The sequence below is a fragment of the Convolutriloba macropyga genome, chromosome 12, assembly GCF_964194025.1.
Source record: "Convolutriloba macropyga chromosome 12, txConMacr16.3, whole genome shotgun sequence".
Taxonomy (NCBI): Eukaryota; Metazoa; Xenacoelomorpha; order Acoela; family Convolutidae; genus Convolutriloba; species Convolutriloba macropyga.
Genome location: NC_134479.1, coordinates 2,008,542 through 2,025,687, shown reverse-complemented (window position 1 = coordinate 2,025,687; position 17,146 = coordinate 2,008,542). Strand labels below are relative to the sequence as shown.

Here is a 17,146-nt window from a genome sequence, read left to right as displayed (position 1 = left end):
TATCCTTTTTAAGGATACAAAAAAGACTCCACAGATTCTCGAAACCTCCACCTCCTGATTAGCAATTTTACAATTTACCAGCTGCGCCGCAACCCCTTTTTTACACAACTTACAATCAGTTTCATGTTATCCCAAATTTTATTTCAGACTGAGAGCAATAGATATCACGCTAAACTTATGAATGCAAGCATGATAATGTCCCCTGAAAGCAAAGAATGTTCTGGAACAAAAGCACTAAAACAATCAAGCTAAAACTGCGGTTAAAAAATCTAATATGTTCACAGTAATTGCCTCAAATTTCGTTCCGAAGAAATCACAACTTAACTCAAAAATATACAAACAAACACGCAAATCAGCTCAGAAAAGCAATAGGATTAAACTCAATGGAGAACGTTTGAATTTCGTTGGGCTTCGCTTTGTCACTGTCGTCCAGAGACACTTCTAAATTCAGAAAAGTATCTCAATGCGCATACTACATTAGGGGAAAAAGAGTAAAATCCACCAAATTATCGTTATTATCCTTACACCAAACTACACATGCCTTCTTTCCTCTGGCGGGTTTGAAACCTCAACCTCTAGTTCCAAATTCTACGAGTAAGCCAACACACCCCTGCTCCCCTTGTCTTAAAAAAATCTAAACAGCAAATTTCCTATAAAACTCAAAACTTACCGAAGATTACTTCGGCGATAGCGTGAATACAGCGTTCTTTTTAAACATGCTCTTCAATGCTTCTCAGACGCGTCGTAGAGATATTGCAGACTGTTTGAATAGCTTCAAGTATCCAATCAGATCTGATTTCTCCACTATCTTAATGGCACTGCCAGTGACGCTTTTTTCTATTTGCCTAAGTTGTGTACTTACGTATACCACTCCAGTGCTTTCTCACTTTCAAATTATAAACTCAAGATGTGTGCGCTGTAGTTTTGTAATTCAAAGATTTTGCATTGTAATGGGGCGCTGCCATTTTACGACTTGAAGAAGAATATTGGTGGAATGTCCTTTTCTGATCGACAAACTTTTGGAGTGCAATAAAAACAAGATAAAAAAGTCAATATTTTACACTGCCTATCTCTGTAAATTTTACTACGACTGAAACATTTACAGATTTTAGGAGAAATACAGTGTTCCTTTTTTTATAGTGCTCAATGCTGACTCCCCTTTACAAAGACAACTAATCTTACAAAGATATGAACAGAAGAGTCACAGGTGTAGACCGAAATCAAAAATCTTTTCCCTTAGATTTGGTTTTGCAATATTTATTGGAGATTTGTTTTCTCCAATCCCCACAAAATTTTAAGAACATTTTGCTAGATACTTGCAGCAGGAAAATTTCTCTCGTGTTAAAGTAATGAAAACAGTAAAACCACTGTTTTTATAGATTGGTATCGTTAATATTCGTTTCAGCACACAGCTACTATTTCGCTCACAATATTATTTACGTTCGAAAAAAAAATCACTCAAAACTTTGACTACTTTCCGTTCCTAGCGTTCCTCTTGAACGACATGCGAATGAACGGGTAGCAAATTCTTTTAGTGTCCAATTTTTTAAGGATACAAAAAACATTTTTTGTATCCTTTTTAAGGATACAAAAAAGACTCCACAGATTCTCGAAACCTCCACCTCCTGATTAGCAATTTTACAATTTACCAGCTGCGCCGCAACCCCTTTTTTACACAACTTACAATCAGTTTCATGTTATCCCAAATTTTATTTCAGACTGAGAGCAATAGATATCACGCTAAACTTATGAATGCAAGCATGATAATGTCCCCTGAAAGCAAAGAATGTTCTGGAACAAAAGCACTAAAACAATCAAGCTAAAACTGCGGTTAAAAAATCTAATATGTTCACAGTAATTGCCTCAAATTTCGTTCCGAAGAAATCACAACTTAACTCAAAAATATACAAACAAACACGCAAATCAGCTCAGAAAAGCAATAGGATTAAACTCAATGGAGAACGTTTGAATTTCGTTGGGCTTCGCTTTGTCACTGTCGTCCAGAGACACTTCTAAATTCAGAAAAGTATCTCAATGCGCATACTACATTAGGGGAAAAAGAGTAAAATCCACCAAATTATCGTTATTATCCTTACACCAAACTACACATGCCTTCTTTCCTCTGGCGGGTTTGAAACCTCAACCTCTAGTTCCAAATTCTACGAGTAAGCCAACACACCCCTGCTCCCCTTGTCTTAAAAAAATCTAAACAGCAAATTTCCTATAAAACTCAAAACTTACCGAAGATTACTTCGGCGATAGCGTGAATACAGCGTTCTTTTTAAACATGCTCTTCAATGCTTCTCAGACGCGTCGTAGAGATATTGCAGACTGTTTGAATAGCTTCAAGTATCCAATCAGATCTGATTTCTCCACTATCTTAATGGCACTGCCAGTGACGCTTTTTTCTATTTGCCTAAGTTGTGTACTTACGTATACCACTCCAGTGCTTTCTCACTTTCAAATTATAAACTCAAGATGTGTGCGCTGTAGTTTTGTAATTCAAAGATTTTGCATTGTAATGGGGCGCTGCCATTTTACGACTTGAAGAAGAATATTGGTGGAATGTCCTTTTCTGATCGACAAACTTTTGGAGTGCAATAAAAACAAGATAAAAAAGTCAATGACGCACGTGAAAACTAAGCGTTTAGATCAAACGGTCAAAAGAGTTAAAAAGCAGAGAGAAGTGAGTGTAATGTTCTGCTAATTCTGCGTTTTAAGAGATTAATCAGTTGTTGTGTTAAATTTTATGAAAAAAGTTTGTTTTTTGACATCGTAATTGCCAAAAATAAGTTCGTTTTAATTGAGGAAAGTAAGCTAAACTTAAACAATTTTTCGCTCAATTTTTGAATCTTTTCTGCATAATTTTTCTGTTTTTCTGAAGTTTAAATCAGTTTCTCTGTTCAATTGATTAATCATGGTTGTTGATAGTGGATTAATCATGCTTCTGATTATTGGATTATTGCTACTTGAGTAAAAAATAATTTCTACAGTTTTTTTGTAGCTTTCAGTTATTGCTTGTTTTATGTGTCTTCCAGTGCATTTGATTTAAGTGCGGGTGCTCAATGAAAAAGGAGCTGCTTCGTAAGGCGTGTTGAGAACACTTAGCGAGTTTGCAGTTTTAAAAGAACATTTTTTTAAAGAGCAAGACGTTTCTTCAGATTTTGTCTATAAATTCTTTTCCCGCGGCTTTTCTTGTGTTTCGAGATGCATCGTTGGTTCTTCTGTTTTCCCAACAGTTAATTGTTTTTTGGTTAACAATGAATTCATACCAGACAATCTATTATAAACAATGCTTTTGGAGTCGAAACTTCTTTCATAAATTGCAAGAAAATGTTTTCATAATTTGCTTTTTGGATGATTAGTTTCCTGTTTGTTGAAAGATATAATTAAATTAACATTTTTATCACTAAGTGAACGTCATTGTAACTTTTCGGAAAAATTAGCCATTCTGGGTTTGAGCACTATTATTGTCGAGATATCACAGATACCAAAAGGTAAGGAGTGCATCGTAGAAATCGCCAATCTAGATCCATTCAGAGCTTTGGCTCTCAAGGTTTGAGCTTTTCAGTGTCCGGACGGTGTGAATATATCACTTACCAGAAGTTATTATCAATGAATGCTATCTGTGCTGAAAGAAACGGTCAAATGCACATTGGTGAAAACATATATATTCTCTGCGGTCTTTTATGCGTAAATGTCTGGAACCAGGACCACAGTATCTTCAACGCTTGGAAAGACTGCAAAGATCATGTTTAAAATGGCTTAACTGCCGTTCAGTTTTGGGTGACAAAGAATATGTTGAGAGCCTAATTCGAAATCGCCTGTTTCCAGTCAGTTATTTTCTAGTTCTTAACGACCTAATTCTGCTTAACAAGGTTTTAGTGGACTTAACTTCTATGAATGCCTCAGACCACTGGTCAATAACTTTTGGTTGTCCAAAGACCAGATCAAGTAAAAAAAAATTATTGAAGCCAGAAAAACATTTCGGAAACGTTCTGAAGATAATTACTTTAATAAAGTGGCCCGATTCAATAATTCTTTGTCTCAACTTAACAGTTTTTCTACTATTCACCACACAAAAATCCATGTCAGTTTCGAAGACAAAAGTGAAGAGCTTTTTGGAAGGGGAGGCAGTGAAAAGATACAAATATAAAAGTTACCCCTCAGGATGGAAAGTTTTCGAGAAATTTTAATTACTGAAACTTGATTTCTCCCCTAATCTGGGGACTACCAAGCTGGTTGTAACCATGTTTGGTTGAATTCATTATTATTATTATTATTAATATTATTATTATTATTATTATTATTATTATTATTATTATTATTATTATTATCATTATTATTATTATTAATATTATTATTATTATTATTATTATTATTATTATTAATATTATTATTATTATTATTATTATTATTATTATTATTATTATTATTATTATTATTATTATTATTATTATTAATATTATTATTATTATTATTATTATTATTATTATTATTATTATTATTATTATTATTATTATTATTATTATTATTATTTTATTATTATTATTATTATTATTATTATTATTATTATTATTATTATTATTATTATTATTATTATTCCATAATTATAAACTTCGCTCACAATCACAGACAAAGTCAAGTGGACATTGAGAACGCCATGAATTATGGCGAAGAAAACAGTTTGAAATTCAACTTTAAAAACGTTTAATTCTTTTTCCCCGAGCAGCATTTTTCTCGAGAAGTTTCATCCAGGTGATCAAAGATTTTCGCGAGACAGCTGTAATAACAACGTGGTAGTTTATTTTGAAGGAGAAGTATTTTTGGTGCCATCATTTTAGCCTGTCTTTCACAAAAGGCAATAAAAAAGGTAGAGGAATGCGCAAAAGATCGATCCGAAGAAAGGTAATGTGAAAATCATTCAATTCGGCCTTTCTCGCTCCTTTTCTTTCTTTTGCCTACTCAAGATATTTTGGAGTTGAGAACAAGTGTGGACATAATAGGTTAATTGAATTGGAATAATTCATACTTGCATTGAGTGAATGAATTGATTGTGTAAAGATATTGTTGATCATTTTCATCTGGTACAAAATTAGACATATAAAGTGAGAGAGAGAGAGAGCACTACATTCATTCATTCATTCATGATACCACCTATCTTACATAAGAGTTAAATTGGTGATAAATAACAAACAAACTGTTGTTAGTGTGGGTTGGTTAACGAAAAAGTTGGTTATAGAAAAGAATAATCGAGTGTCTCTACTGATAATAGGAGATGATGGTTGATTACAACTGATGAAACTCCAACAGCTGATATATCATTCATCATTCATTGTATGTGAGAAACTGACCCAATAGATGGCAAAGATATCATTGTGAGTGTACCATTACACACAAATGAACCACATGTCATCATCATCATCATCATCATCATCATCATCATCATCATCATCATCATCAGCAGCAGCAGGTGGACCAATATGTTCACGTGTTATTAACTACTACCTATCTTGCTTACTACTTCTCTTAAATGGACAAGATTCAACTTCAAATAATACAAATTATGTTATGTGTAAGTACACGAATTGGGGTGGTTACGGCCATCGCCCAATTGCCCGACAGGGGATTTAGCCAACAAGCAAACAATGAAGCCGGCTACCCAACCCCACACCAATTGTAACAATAGGAGGATAGTGATATTTTGACCAATCAGATTCATTCACCAACTGAACTGTCCGAATTTCTCATTTTTTCTTTGTGGTCATAACAGAGACAACACGTGAACATAATGGGACTGCGAAGTTAGAGAACTGTTTTTAATCCACGTCATTACATCAATACTCTTTTGATATGTATTTTTTGTCGGTTGCGGAAAAAAACACGTTATTATAGGTAGGAGAAAACCCAAAGAAAAACACCCCACTGTAATAAAACCCGGCTATTAAAGAGCTGCGCAATTGGGCCATGGCTAAGCGCCCTGTGGGACTTGATTAAAAATACTTAACTATCCGAAAACTATTCTGAACTATTCTGAAGTTAAATTTTATTATGTGGGTTTCATTCTTTTCCCTGTGGGTTTTTCCCTAATACCAACTGTGTCATAGGGAAGATTGTGTCCAACAGTTCTCCAACAATCGCAGAGATCATTCAATCATTCCATCACTCTCACATAGCATACATGCATGAACAGAACAAATTATGAATTAAGATTAATGTATTATGCATGAGTTGAGATTACTGAACTAAACTAACGTAAACAGACATGATGCTGATAATACAAATAAAGTTTAAGTTTAACATCATTCTCCAGCCATGACGCAAACCAAATCACAGTTCAACTCTTTCTGTACTAGGGGGTAATTGTTTTGGGGGTAAATTGTTTTTGTATCCGGTCCAAAATTATGCATTCATTCGTTCATCGTATATCTGGACCATAGTTGATTTGGGGTGGACCGAATAGTGGCGACTTGGACTGTTTTGAGATGAAGTGTTGGTTTGTTTGTTTGTTTGTTTGTTGGGTTGTTGTGCTGGTGATGAGATCAGTAATAGTGGGCACCCTCGAACCTCACAGACTCTAAACATACACAATCCAACTCGGTTATTCATCACCAAAGCCACCCTCTCCTCCCCTCGTCTGCTTCAAGCACCCAAGTAGCAGGCGTGGGTTGGTAATGTTTGACGGGTTGATTGATTTGATTGGCTAGTTTACTTTGGTGGTTGGGTTCAGATCAGATATGTGGTTGGCTAGCTAGTGTAGAGTCTGTGAGCGAGGCTTTCATTCAGTGGGAAGGGGTCATTGGGAATAATACTCTCTTCGGGCATTCACTCCAAATATCTAGATAGATAGATAGATAGATAGATAATAGCAGGACACTCCATGTTGTCTCTGCTATAGACATAGACACCTTTTACTCTTTTTCTCTCTCAGCTGAGGAGATGTGGTTCATATTTGCAAACTGCTCTTTATTATCACCACTGACATTCTATTTCCAACAGCACTGACATATTCTTCCAACTTATTATACTTATCTTAACACAGAAGAACAGAGAAGTGAGAATAACTAAGGAGACTAAGGAGTGAATGCTCAATCTGAGAAACCCAACATGTGTATGATTATGTGTGTGTCAGAGAGAGAGGGGGGTGTGTCTTTATAAGCATTCATGTGTGTTTCAGATGACGAAATAGAGAAATTAGTTTTAACAAAAGTAGTAAAAGTTGCAGTGTGGTAATTAAAATATGGCATTGATCCTAGTCCAGACTCTATTATTACGTAGGTAGTCATAGATAGATAGTATAGAGACAATGATTGAATAAAAATCAATCTCAATAGACAAACAGACAATTGAGATTGATGATAACTCGAGTTAGTTATAGATTGGCAACAAATAACAGTAGTGTTAGTTCTGCTCAATCTTAGATAATTTGTAGCAAACAACAGGCAAACACTATGTGACTATGTTAATGAAGAGCTCTTAAGAGTGTATTTGTGTGATGGAGTAGTAAATTCATCTGAGGCAGTCAAATTGAAAACTTTTATGATTCAGGCCTCGTTTCTGACTCTAGTGATTAATTTTTACAAATGTCCTCTCCAGTTCTTTTTTGTCAATGTGAGAGTAGTGAAATACATTGTATGGTAAAAGAAAGACAGGAAAGAGAGAAAACATGAACTAAGAAGATAAAACATACAAACATACACTAACGTCGGGCGAAAGGCTCTCAAACGACGGGTGAGATATTAACTTCTTCAGTATTTTAAGGGGGTAAATCGTACGGGGTTACTGGGGGACTGAAGCGTTGGGTGGGGTGGATTGGGAATTGAGGGGGTCCAAAGTACCAAAAAAATGGGCCCTCACAAAATGAAATTGAGTCTCTGACAGCTTCGGCGAATCGCATATTTAAAGACTAGTAAGGCTTTAAGAGACATTCTCAGTGACTTAACACCCCAGTATCAGGTTTTTTATAAGCCATGGGTCACAAGTACGAGGGGACCAAGCGCGCGGGTTCACGGGTTGAACGATGTGAAGGGGTGGGGATTGTGGGTGAAGTCGGGGGAGGGGGGGGGCTGATGTCACATATTGAGAATTTAACGCCCTCCGTGCGTTACTTTTTCATACCATTTTTGAAGAGAAAAAGTCAAACGGCTCAGACGAACAATCGATCGAGCAAAATCTCGCATTCAAAAGGACCACAGGACTAAAATTGCATTGTTACAAAATTCATTTGAGAGTAATTAGTAGAAAAAAGCATAATGAAAAGAGAAATTTCTCTTTTTTATTAATTGGTGAGAGGTTGTTTTTTGATTGAGAATGTGTTCAACTTTTGCTTCTATCAGCTGCTCTCAAATAATCTTCATATATAGTGACATGCAGTCAGCGACTATCTCCTTGAATTAAAGTATTCCTCCTTAGAAGTCATTTTGAAGTAAGGAAAGTCATCTGTCATTGAGATACGTTTCGTCGACAAGATACTGAAGTGTGCAATCTTAACTCTAGAATAGGATTCAGAAAAGATGAGACGGTACTTGATACAGTTGCATTGCACTTTTCTCTTAATATTTTCCAAACTAGGTTGCAACTCTCAATAGCTCTTGTCAGGTGGCAGAATGAATTTTTGAGACTAACTTTTTCAACAAACCTTTAATGCAAGACCCAAGTCAAAACCCCAAAATGACGTTTCTTTAAAACAAATAACGAGGTTCTTTGCGAAGATTTTTTATGATATCGCTTGATTGTGTGGGGAATTCTTCATCCTTTTGTAAAGAAAATAAAAACTTTTTAATTTTTTTAAACGGAACTTGAGTTTGTTTTCAACGAGTCCATTCACTGCATTCTTAATGTCCATTTGCAACTGTCTTTTGTCAGCAATCCATCAAATTGTTTGGATTAGTCCTTGATATAGCATGGAAAAGGTCATTTAATTTCAGTTTCAATTGACCCCGCCGGGATTCCAACTACTGACCTCCCGATCCATAACCAGATGCACTGAATACTAGGCTATCAGGCCTTTGTTTTTCCTATGCTGCAACCGAGTTTATATTAGCAACACGCTTTACTTCGGAGTGAGAGCAATAGAGATCACTCGAAAATAAAGAACGAAAGCGTGAAAAAGTCACTTGAGAAGTAAAAGAATGTTCTAGAAGAAAAGCGCAAAAACGGTCAAGCGGAAAATTTGCATCAAAAAAGATCAACACGTTTACAATAATTGCTATGAACTTCGTTCAAGAGCAATTAAACAACGTTAATCAAAAGTTCCATAACAAAGTCTACAAATAACTTTTGCCTTAAGTTCACTTTGGTTAAGCTTCTATTCTGCTTAAAAACTTTGTTAATGTTAATTCCGGAAGTCACAGATTATTATTGTTTATTTTTTGGAGCAAGAATTTGGGTACAAGCTACCTGCTGCCCATTAACGACTCTTAGGTAACTACCGCACATGCTGTCAGAAGAGTAAATGGTTCAATTTCAAAATACACTCAACTTTTTTCCACCAAAATATAATCAGTTGAAATCACCGCTTTCAAGTGTCTTCTCCAATCTATTTACTTTATTTTGTGCTACAAACGTGCTTAGCTTAAACAAATACCAAGCTTAGTTTTCAATTTCTTAAATCTATCTTTTGATTTTAAAAAAACTGTTTGAGGGGGTAATGAGTAACACTATCACATTTGAATATAAGACTAGATTACAATACAATATGAGTGTGTTGTGGATATACATATATTCATACCTTCTAAGACAAGAGTGACACAGCAAGAAGTGATTCCAGATGGGTTGATGGCTTTGCAGACAAACTCAGTCTTGGCTCCACACTCGTAGATGTCATTGATAGTGAGACAGCAGTAGCCATCCATCCCATGCACTATGTTGTAGTTGCCCCCGTTGAATATCTCCACCCCATTCTTCAACCAAGACACCTCTGGACGGGGCTTTCCCTCTATCACACACTCGAACCTGTATCAATCCACATACAATTATTCTATCCCATGAATGTCATAGTACGTCTCCTGTTATAAGCCAATCCATCAATCTATTTATCAATCTAACATTTTCAACGCTATCTCTTTAACTAATTCATCTCCTCACACTTCTTCAATATTCACAGCCTCAACATTCAGACATTTTTTCGACAAACTTTCTTTTTTTTACTTGAAAATCGCCTAGCAAGATTGAGCACTGAACAAGTGAGAAGTGCGAGGCAGGTGTAAAAAGTGCATGTCCAAAATCATTTTGCTTGACTTATTTCACTGAAAAATTTTAGTGACATCTTAATAACATAAGAGTGCTCAGTCCCTTCATGTGACTGTGTGGTGTATTGGGTTACCTGGCAGTGACTCCGTCAATCGATGGCTTCATAGTCTGGATGAACTTGGGAGGGTTGCCTGGCTTGGTGATTCTCTGCAGCACCAGTTCCACTGTAGTAGACGATGTTCCAGATGCATTAGTAGCTCTACACGTGTACTCCGCATTGCCATGTTCAGTCACATTGTGAATTGTCAAAGAGCACTGTCCATTCCTGTCATTATGGATCACGTAGTCACCCCCACTGAAGATCTGCTGTCCATTCCGCAACCAGATCACTTCTGGCAACGGGTCTCCGGATATCTGGCAGGTGAATGTGCCAGTGTTTCCATCGATGACAGGAGTGAGCTGTTTGACCACTTTGGGTGGCCTGCCTGTGTTGGTGACGAACTCAATGGTGGATGTTGCGATGCCAGCCTCGTTCTCAGCTAGACACTGGTACTCACAGTTGCCAAACCTGTCCACGTCATACACAATCAGAGTGCACGTTCCGTCCGGTTCTTCCTGCACCCCGAAATCGGGTCCTCCTGGCTTGACTGGGACCTTGTTGCGGAACCACTTCACCGCAGGCCTCGGCTGTCCGTTGACTTTGCACGTGAATCTGGCGTACTTGCCCTCCACTTGGGGCGTGACCTGTTTGACGAACTTGGGGGGTACCCGGTGCAGACTGGACTCTGGTCCGGAAGAGGGAGAATAGTAGAAAGGACTCCTTCTGTGGAGAGATGTGGAGTTGGGCGAGTGACTTCTACTAGGAGAAGCAGACACACTTCGTCTCTCGATGATGAGTTTGAGACTGCATGAGATCTCGCCTGCTACTGAAGTTGCCCTGCAGACATATTCGGCTGGACCTAGACTCTTGAAGTTGTGAATGACTAGACTGGAGGACCCGTCTGCACTCGTGTATATCTCGAAGTTGCCCCCGTGGTGGATGAGATGTCCGTCTTTGTACCAGAGGATGTTGGGCATAGGGTTCCCATGAACAATACAGTCCAGCACAGCCGTGTTTCCATCTATCGTCGGCACAATCGGCTGTGCAAACGTGGGCGGGTCTCCGTTGTACCTGTGAGCCTGGCTCTGGAAATGGACAGAGCAGGATGCGATGCCAGCATTGTTGACTGCCTTGCAGAGTATCTCTCCGTCTCTGATGTCGTGTATGTTGTTGATCCTCAGGCTGATTGTGCCGTCATAGGAAGTGGAGTAGGAGAAGTTGTGATCCTGTCTGATCTCACTTCCATCTTTCCACCAAGATACTGTCGGCTTCGGACTCCCTGTCACACATCCCTCCAAGTAAGCCACATTGCCCTCGAATCTAAACAAAGACACAAACCAAATGTTGAATTTAAATACAACGCTATCAAACTGTGAACAACATTTTTTGTTTCACGATAATCTTAAGTCATACATTAGCAGATGTGCTTTGATTTACTACATTGATGCGTTTATTTGAAGCAATGCTCCAACAGCGAGAAACAACTGAGACACATGTGAGTTAGGGTGAGAATCTCTGATAATTGCTCAATTCGCAATATCACATCAGTAGAAAAACTTCTCCAAAAAGTGAACAGCCATCAACACCTCAAATGGATCAAAATTGATAATTTACAGAATAACATGTTAGGCCCGTGGGTTACTTTAACGCCAGCTTCTTAGGTAGACTTCACCAGGTGTCCTATCTCAGACTACTAGTTGTACAACAGTTGAGTTGTTACCTGGTGCTGATTGGCTGAGAGAACTTGGGTGGGACCATGTCATAGAAGGGGTATGAACTCCTGGGTGCCCTCTCGATGGTAAGGGTGATTGTGCACTTGGCCTCTCCCACTGGGTTGCTGGCCTTTATCATGTACTCCGCCTCGTCATCGTATCTAAACACTTCACTCATCACATCACTCTCCATTAAAACCATTCAGTTACATTATTCGACTGCAAATGACAGCTAGGCTTGATTCAGTCAATTCATCACTTCATTCAAGCCTCGAGCAATGAGGCAGATTATAAAAATATACTTGACTTCCAAAGTTAAAACTAGAGCTATTAGTGTTCGACGTAACAATGGAGAGAATCAATACATTTATATAAAATCAAATATTTCCTCACTTATAGAGTTTCACAAACATTCAAACATAAATGGAAATAATGTCTCCATATGCCATCTGAATGTCAACTATCAGTTTGCTTCTGGATCTATGATTTACTTGTTATAACTATTGACAATGTGACTTAATAATTAAAAACATAGCTGGCAGATTGCCAGAAAATAGCCGCAATAGCTTTGTAGATCAGCAGTCTCAAAAAGATAGTACAAAAAACAGACCAAAAAAATTCTTTTTATGAAATGATGAGATGTTAGACTTTGATTTAAAATCTCTATTAATTATTGCTACTTCCATTAGCTGCTCTCAAATAGCCTTTAATTAGAGTGACCTACACTCACTTGACCTTATCTCTTTAAATTAAAGAAAGAAAGTCAATTTCAGAGTGAAAAAGTCATTGTGGCGAGTTAGGGAAGTCACGTGTGCCCGAAAACTTAATCAAGCAAAAGAACAAAAAACTCGGTCCACTAAGACTGAAAGATGAAAGTCACGCACTCACTTCGGTTGAAATTGCATGAACAAATGAACAACAAGCAGATTTGATGCCATATAGTCGTAAAACATTTTGACGACGAAACAAAAAATCATAGCAGGACAAGTCACTAAACAATTCAAAGAGTTGTCATTGACTATACAAAAAATGGATCTAGTTCAAAGAAAGTCAAATTGCCCCACGAGATAAAAAAATCACTATTGAGAAAGCGAATTTTTCTTCAAACATTTTCTCACTCTCCCTTTAAAGTCGAGTGAAAAACATTCAAGTCGCAAAACAACTCGCTTTTTTTGCTCCATATCCTGTTTCGGCGTGAACAAAATCAGCATTCCAATTTGACTTCAAAAATCCTGAAAATGTGCAAACAGATTTTGAAAAAACATTTGAATTCCGGAAACGAATCGAAGGAAAAATTATCCACCTTAAATGACTAAATCACACTAGTCAAAACCCTACTTAATAACAATAGTCACTTCAACAATAACATGAAAATGAACAATGAAAAAGAATCTGAACAGAAAAGCTGATAAAGAATCTGACAAAAAATTTTTATTGAGTTTTGACTCTAAAACAATTATGAACTGAAGACCATGAGGCATGTTTAGTTTCATCTAATTAAAGACTGAAAATTGACATATAATCCAGCAAAAGTTTTTCAAGTAGAAAAAATGAAGCCAAAAGAAAGGAAATGAAGGACAAAACTAAAAAATTCTATAAAATTTCAAAACATGGCCGGCAGATCGCCGGAAATAGCCGCCGCTGAGAAGCTTCATCCGAAACGTCAAAACCGCACAAAAACTTGAATGCAGCTGGAACCATTACTTTTTGTCTTGAGATACTAATTCTTCAACTCAACGGGTTTGGTTTAAAAAATGGCCACCACGAGAAAGATATGCCGCAAAATTTCATATCAGAAATGTCTGGTAACGTACAAAATGGACGAAATTCTTATGGTGATCAAAATACTGATATGATCAAAAGCTGACGTGGCTAAATACTGTCATGAAATGACTAATGATGCTGGTGTCGAAACTTTTGTCTTGAGATACTAATTCTTCAATTCACCGGGTTTGATTTAAAAAATGGCCACCACGAGAAAAAAATGCCACAAAATTTCATATCAAAAATGTCTGGTAACATAAAAATGGACAAAATTCTTATGGTGATCAAAATACTGATATGATCAAAAGCTGGCGTGGCTAACTACTGTCACGAAATGACTAATGATGCTGGTGTCGAAACTATAACTCCGCAAAAAAACTGAAATAACCAAAAACAAGAAGGCGCTTGAAATTCTTTGAAACTTTCAAAAAGAATGCTGAAAATTAGGACTAAAAAACAGCTAACTTTAGTGTCTAAGAATCACAGTAGTTAAATAAAAAAAATGAGATATATTTCTCTCCAGTTAAAGATATGATATACAAAATGACTTCATACGATAGCAAAAGTTAGAAAAATAACTAAAAAAAAAAACAAAAATAACAGAAAAAAATTGAAAGGCAAAAAATTGTATAAAAACAAAAATGAGAAACCAAGAAAAGTGGCTGAAAGCAGTAACCAGTCAAAATTTTGAAAAAAGAGGTGCAGCAGGTTCTCAGAGCTGCATTATGTTAAATGAAATCAATTGAAAACCAAAGTAAGGACTAACAAAAGTAACGACAAGTTTTTATCAAGTGAAAAGCGAGACGTACAAAATTATAGGTGTTAGGAGAGTGCTAGAATAATACATGCTAGATTTCGAGAACATAAACACAATACAAAGATACTACTCCTCGATTTTTGAAAGTTTAAAGCAAAATCCAAAAATTGAAGAACACAAATGCACTTCTTTCTTTAGCATTCGATACGTAGAAAAAACAAAATACCATCCTTCTGTATAGATAAAAAAGTAAAAGCACAATTTAAAGATTCAAAACATTAACAAAAAGAATTTATAAAAAAAATGTCAACAAAATTTTAAAATCTTACTTTTTTATTGAATTCCAAAAACTTACCGCAAATAAATAATTCAATTAGCAATGACAATAAAGTGAAGCCTCTGATGTTCAACAAAAAGATTGTTTTCAATAATTAAAACCAAAACAAACAAAAATAAAAAAAAGTCGAACGAAAACTGCCAAAGTCGAATTAGTATGTGCACAATACCATTAAACAAAAACACCTCACGTTGTAAAAAGCATTGAATGCACAAATTATCAAAACGAAGTTGCCAAATTCACAAATTTTTGAAAAGTTCGCCTAAAGATCCAAAAATGAAGAAATTAATGAAAAAAGCCTAAAGTTACGTAAAAATCAAGAAATGTGTGCCGATTTTGAGCTTAAAACGCATTGTCAGGCTTTTCAAAACAATGTGGTAATAATTTCCAAAGGTTACATTTCAATATAGTTTTTTAGTTATATATTTCCAAAAATAAATTGCAAGCCAAAAAAAAACATGTCCACTCGAACGAATAAACGGCGAAAAATGGTTATATATGTGCCATTCTGTCAAAAACAGTTTTCAAAGTCAAAAAGTCATCCGTTGAAAGCAGCACCTGGTCAAAAAACTTCTCTTGCTCAGAAAAAATTTGTTCACATGGCAGTTTTACTCACTTTCGCTTTTAGGCCAGAAGGCCGTCTGAACGAATAGTACTTCCGGTTAAAAAAATAAAAACCTGAAGAAAACCAATACTCCTCTTCAGAGTCGTAAAAAGACCGCGTACCAATACAATTCAGAATCTTTGAATTGTAAAAAACCAAGAGAAGGTCAATAATAGACCCCGCTAGAGTTGTGCGGTTATGAATAATTCTAAATATTGATTGCAATGGAGGAGTTGTGATTGATTGATTGATTGATAATAGATTGTGTTGTGTTGTGTTGTGTACCTGATACCGCGAATGGTCAGAGTGTAAGACTCGTCATATCCCTTCGCAATAGACACTCGAGAGTTGAAGTTCATAGGGAGACCATTCTTGAAGAAGTGCACGTCTGGGGTGGGGGTGCCTCTGATGTAGAAGAACACATTCACTGTCCCTCCCACTATCATGTCCCCGGTCACTTCCGGCTTAGAGAACTTGGGGGGCTCCTGTAACCAGAAAGAAACCATTTTGTTCAATCTAGAGGGATTCAGTAAACGATAGACACCGAAAAGATTAGGGTACTTAAATTATCACTATTATAAAAACAAAAAAAATAATGAAACTGCCTAAGAACATATGCCATTCTTTGTGTCTGAATTCATGTATTGAAAAAGGAAATCTATTAACGCTTTGCTGGTCCAGCTATTATTGTTGTACAGTTCTGACCACTCCAAATATTCGTCAATTAATGTAATGAGTATAGAACTACAAAACCCAGGCAGAGAAAAATTGCATCTATTATTATGTTTCGGCCCCCGAGCTAAATATGCATATAGCTTTTAAGCCCAACCCAACTCCCAGCCGCACGTGATATTTTTGTACATAATAACGTGCTATAAAAATAAACAATTACAAAGAGGGGATCACAAAAACGTATTAGAGCAAAACAGTTGTTCAATATTTGTTTTTTCCCAGTTGAGACATATTTTATATGTGTAATAATGATAAAATGAAGCGGGTGATACCTGGTGTCTGCGGAAAGACGTGGTCTCCTTCACCGTCACGTGACTGACAGGGGGCACGTACTCAGGAGACGCAGGTCTGGGCAGAGGGGTGAGTTGGAGCACACAGACAGCCTCACCGACTGCATTCTCAGCAAAGAACTCGTACTCTCCCTCGTCTGTCACTTGGATATTGGGGAGGAGGAGGGAGTACTGGTTTCCCACCTTCCTGTCCAGCTGGAGTCTGTGTCCCAGAAGGATCTCCTCCCCATTCTTGTACCACTTGACAGTCGGATCCGGAGTGCCAGTGAGAGTGAAGTCTATGTGCATGTTGCCCCCAATGAACATGTCCCCTAATGTCATTAACAACTTTAAAGATTATGTCGTCATAATCTATTTATCATTAAATTCATCATAGTGTACATTTTTAGATCTGGTTCAGTTTGTACCCAAAAACGTGAATGGTTCCTTTCCCGGGTTGAACACCATAAAAATATTATTATCATACCAGTGATTTATGATTCTTGGTCATCATACTATATCAAATAATTTTCTGGAATCTTAGAAAAATTGAGCGTGAATACTTTTTTGAGCTTAAATAACAAATAGAAAATTTTCACATCTTGGTAATCGTATGTGCAAAATTTACGTGCAGAAATTTACATTACATTCTCGGGCAGTTCAGAAACTTTTATGTCTTA

The 17,146-nt window shown here is 36.7% G+C and overlaps 1 protein-coding gene across 1 annotated transcript in view; it reads right to left on the bottom strand.

The window, feature by feature from the left end:
• LOC142350940 (muscle M-line assembly protein unc-89-like) overlaps nt 1–17,146 on the bottom strand; it is a gene marked incomplete at its 3' end in the record, with an annotated part of 98,855 nt that overhangs the window by 68,443 nt on the left and 13,266 nt on the right. Inside the window, exons 7-11 of the mRNA XM_075402965.1 lie at nt 16,470–16,798; nt 15,751–15,950; nt 12,012–12,164; nt 10,325–11,611; nt 9,731–9,954 (exon numbers count right to left, since the gene is read on the bottom strand). Coding sequence (XP_075259080.1) covers nt 9,731–9,954; nt 10,325–11,611; nt 12,012–12,164; nt 15,751–15,950; nt 16,470–16,798 — 2,193 coding nt within the window. The remainder of the gene's footprint in view (nt 1–9,730; nt 9,955–10,324; nt 11,612–12,011; nt 12,165–15,750; nt 15,951–16,469; nt 16,799–17,146) is intronic.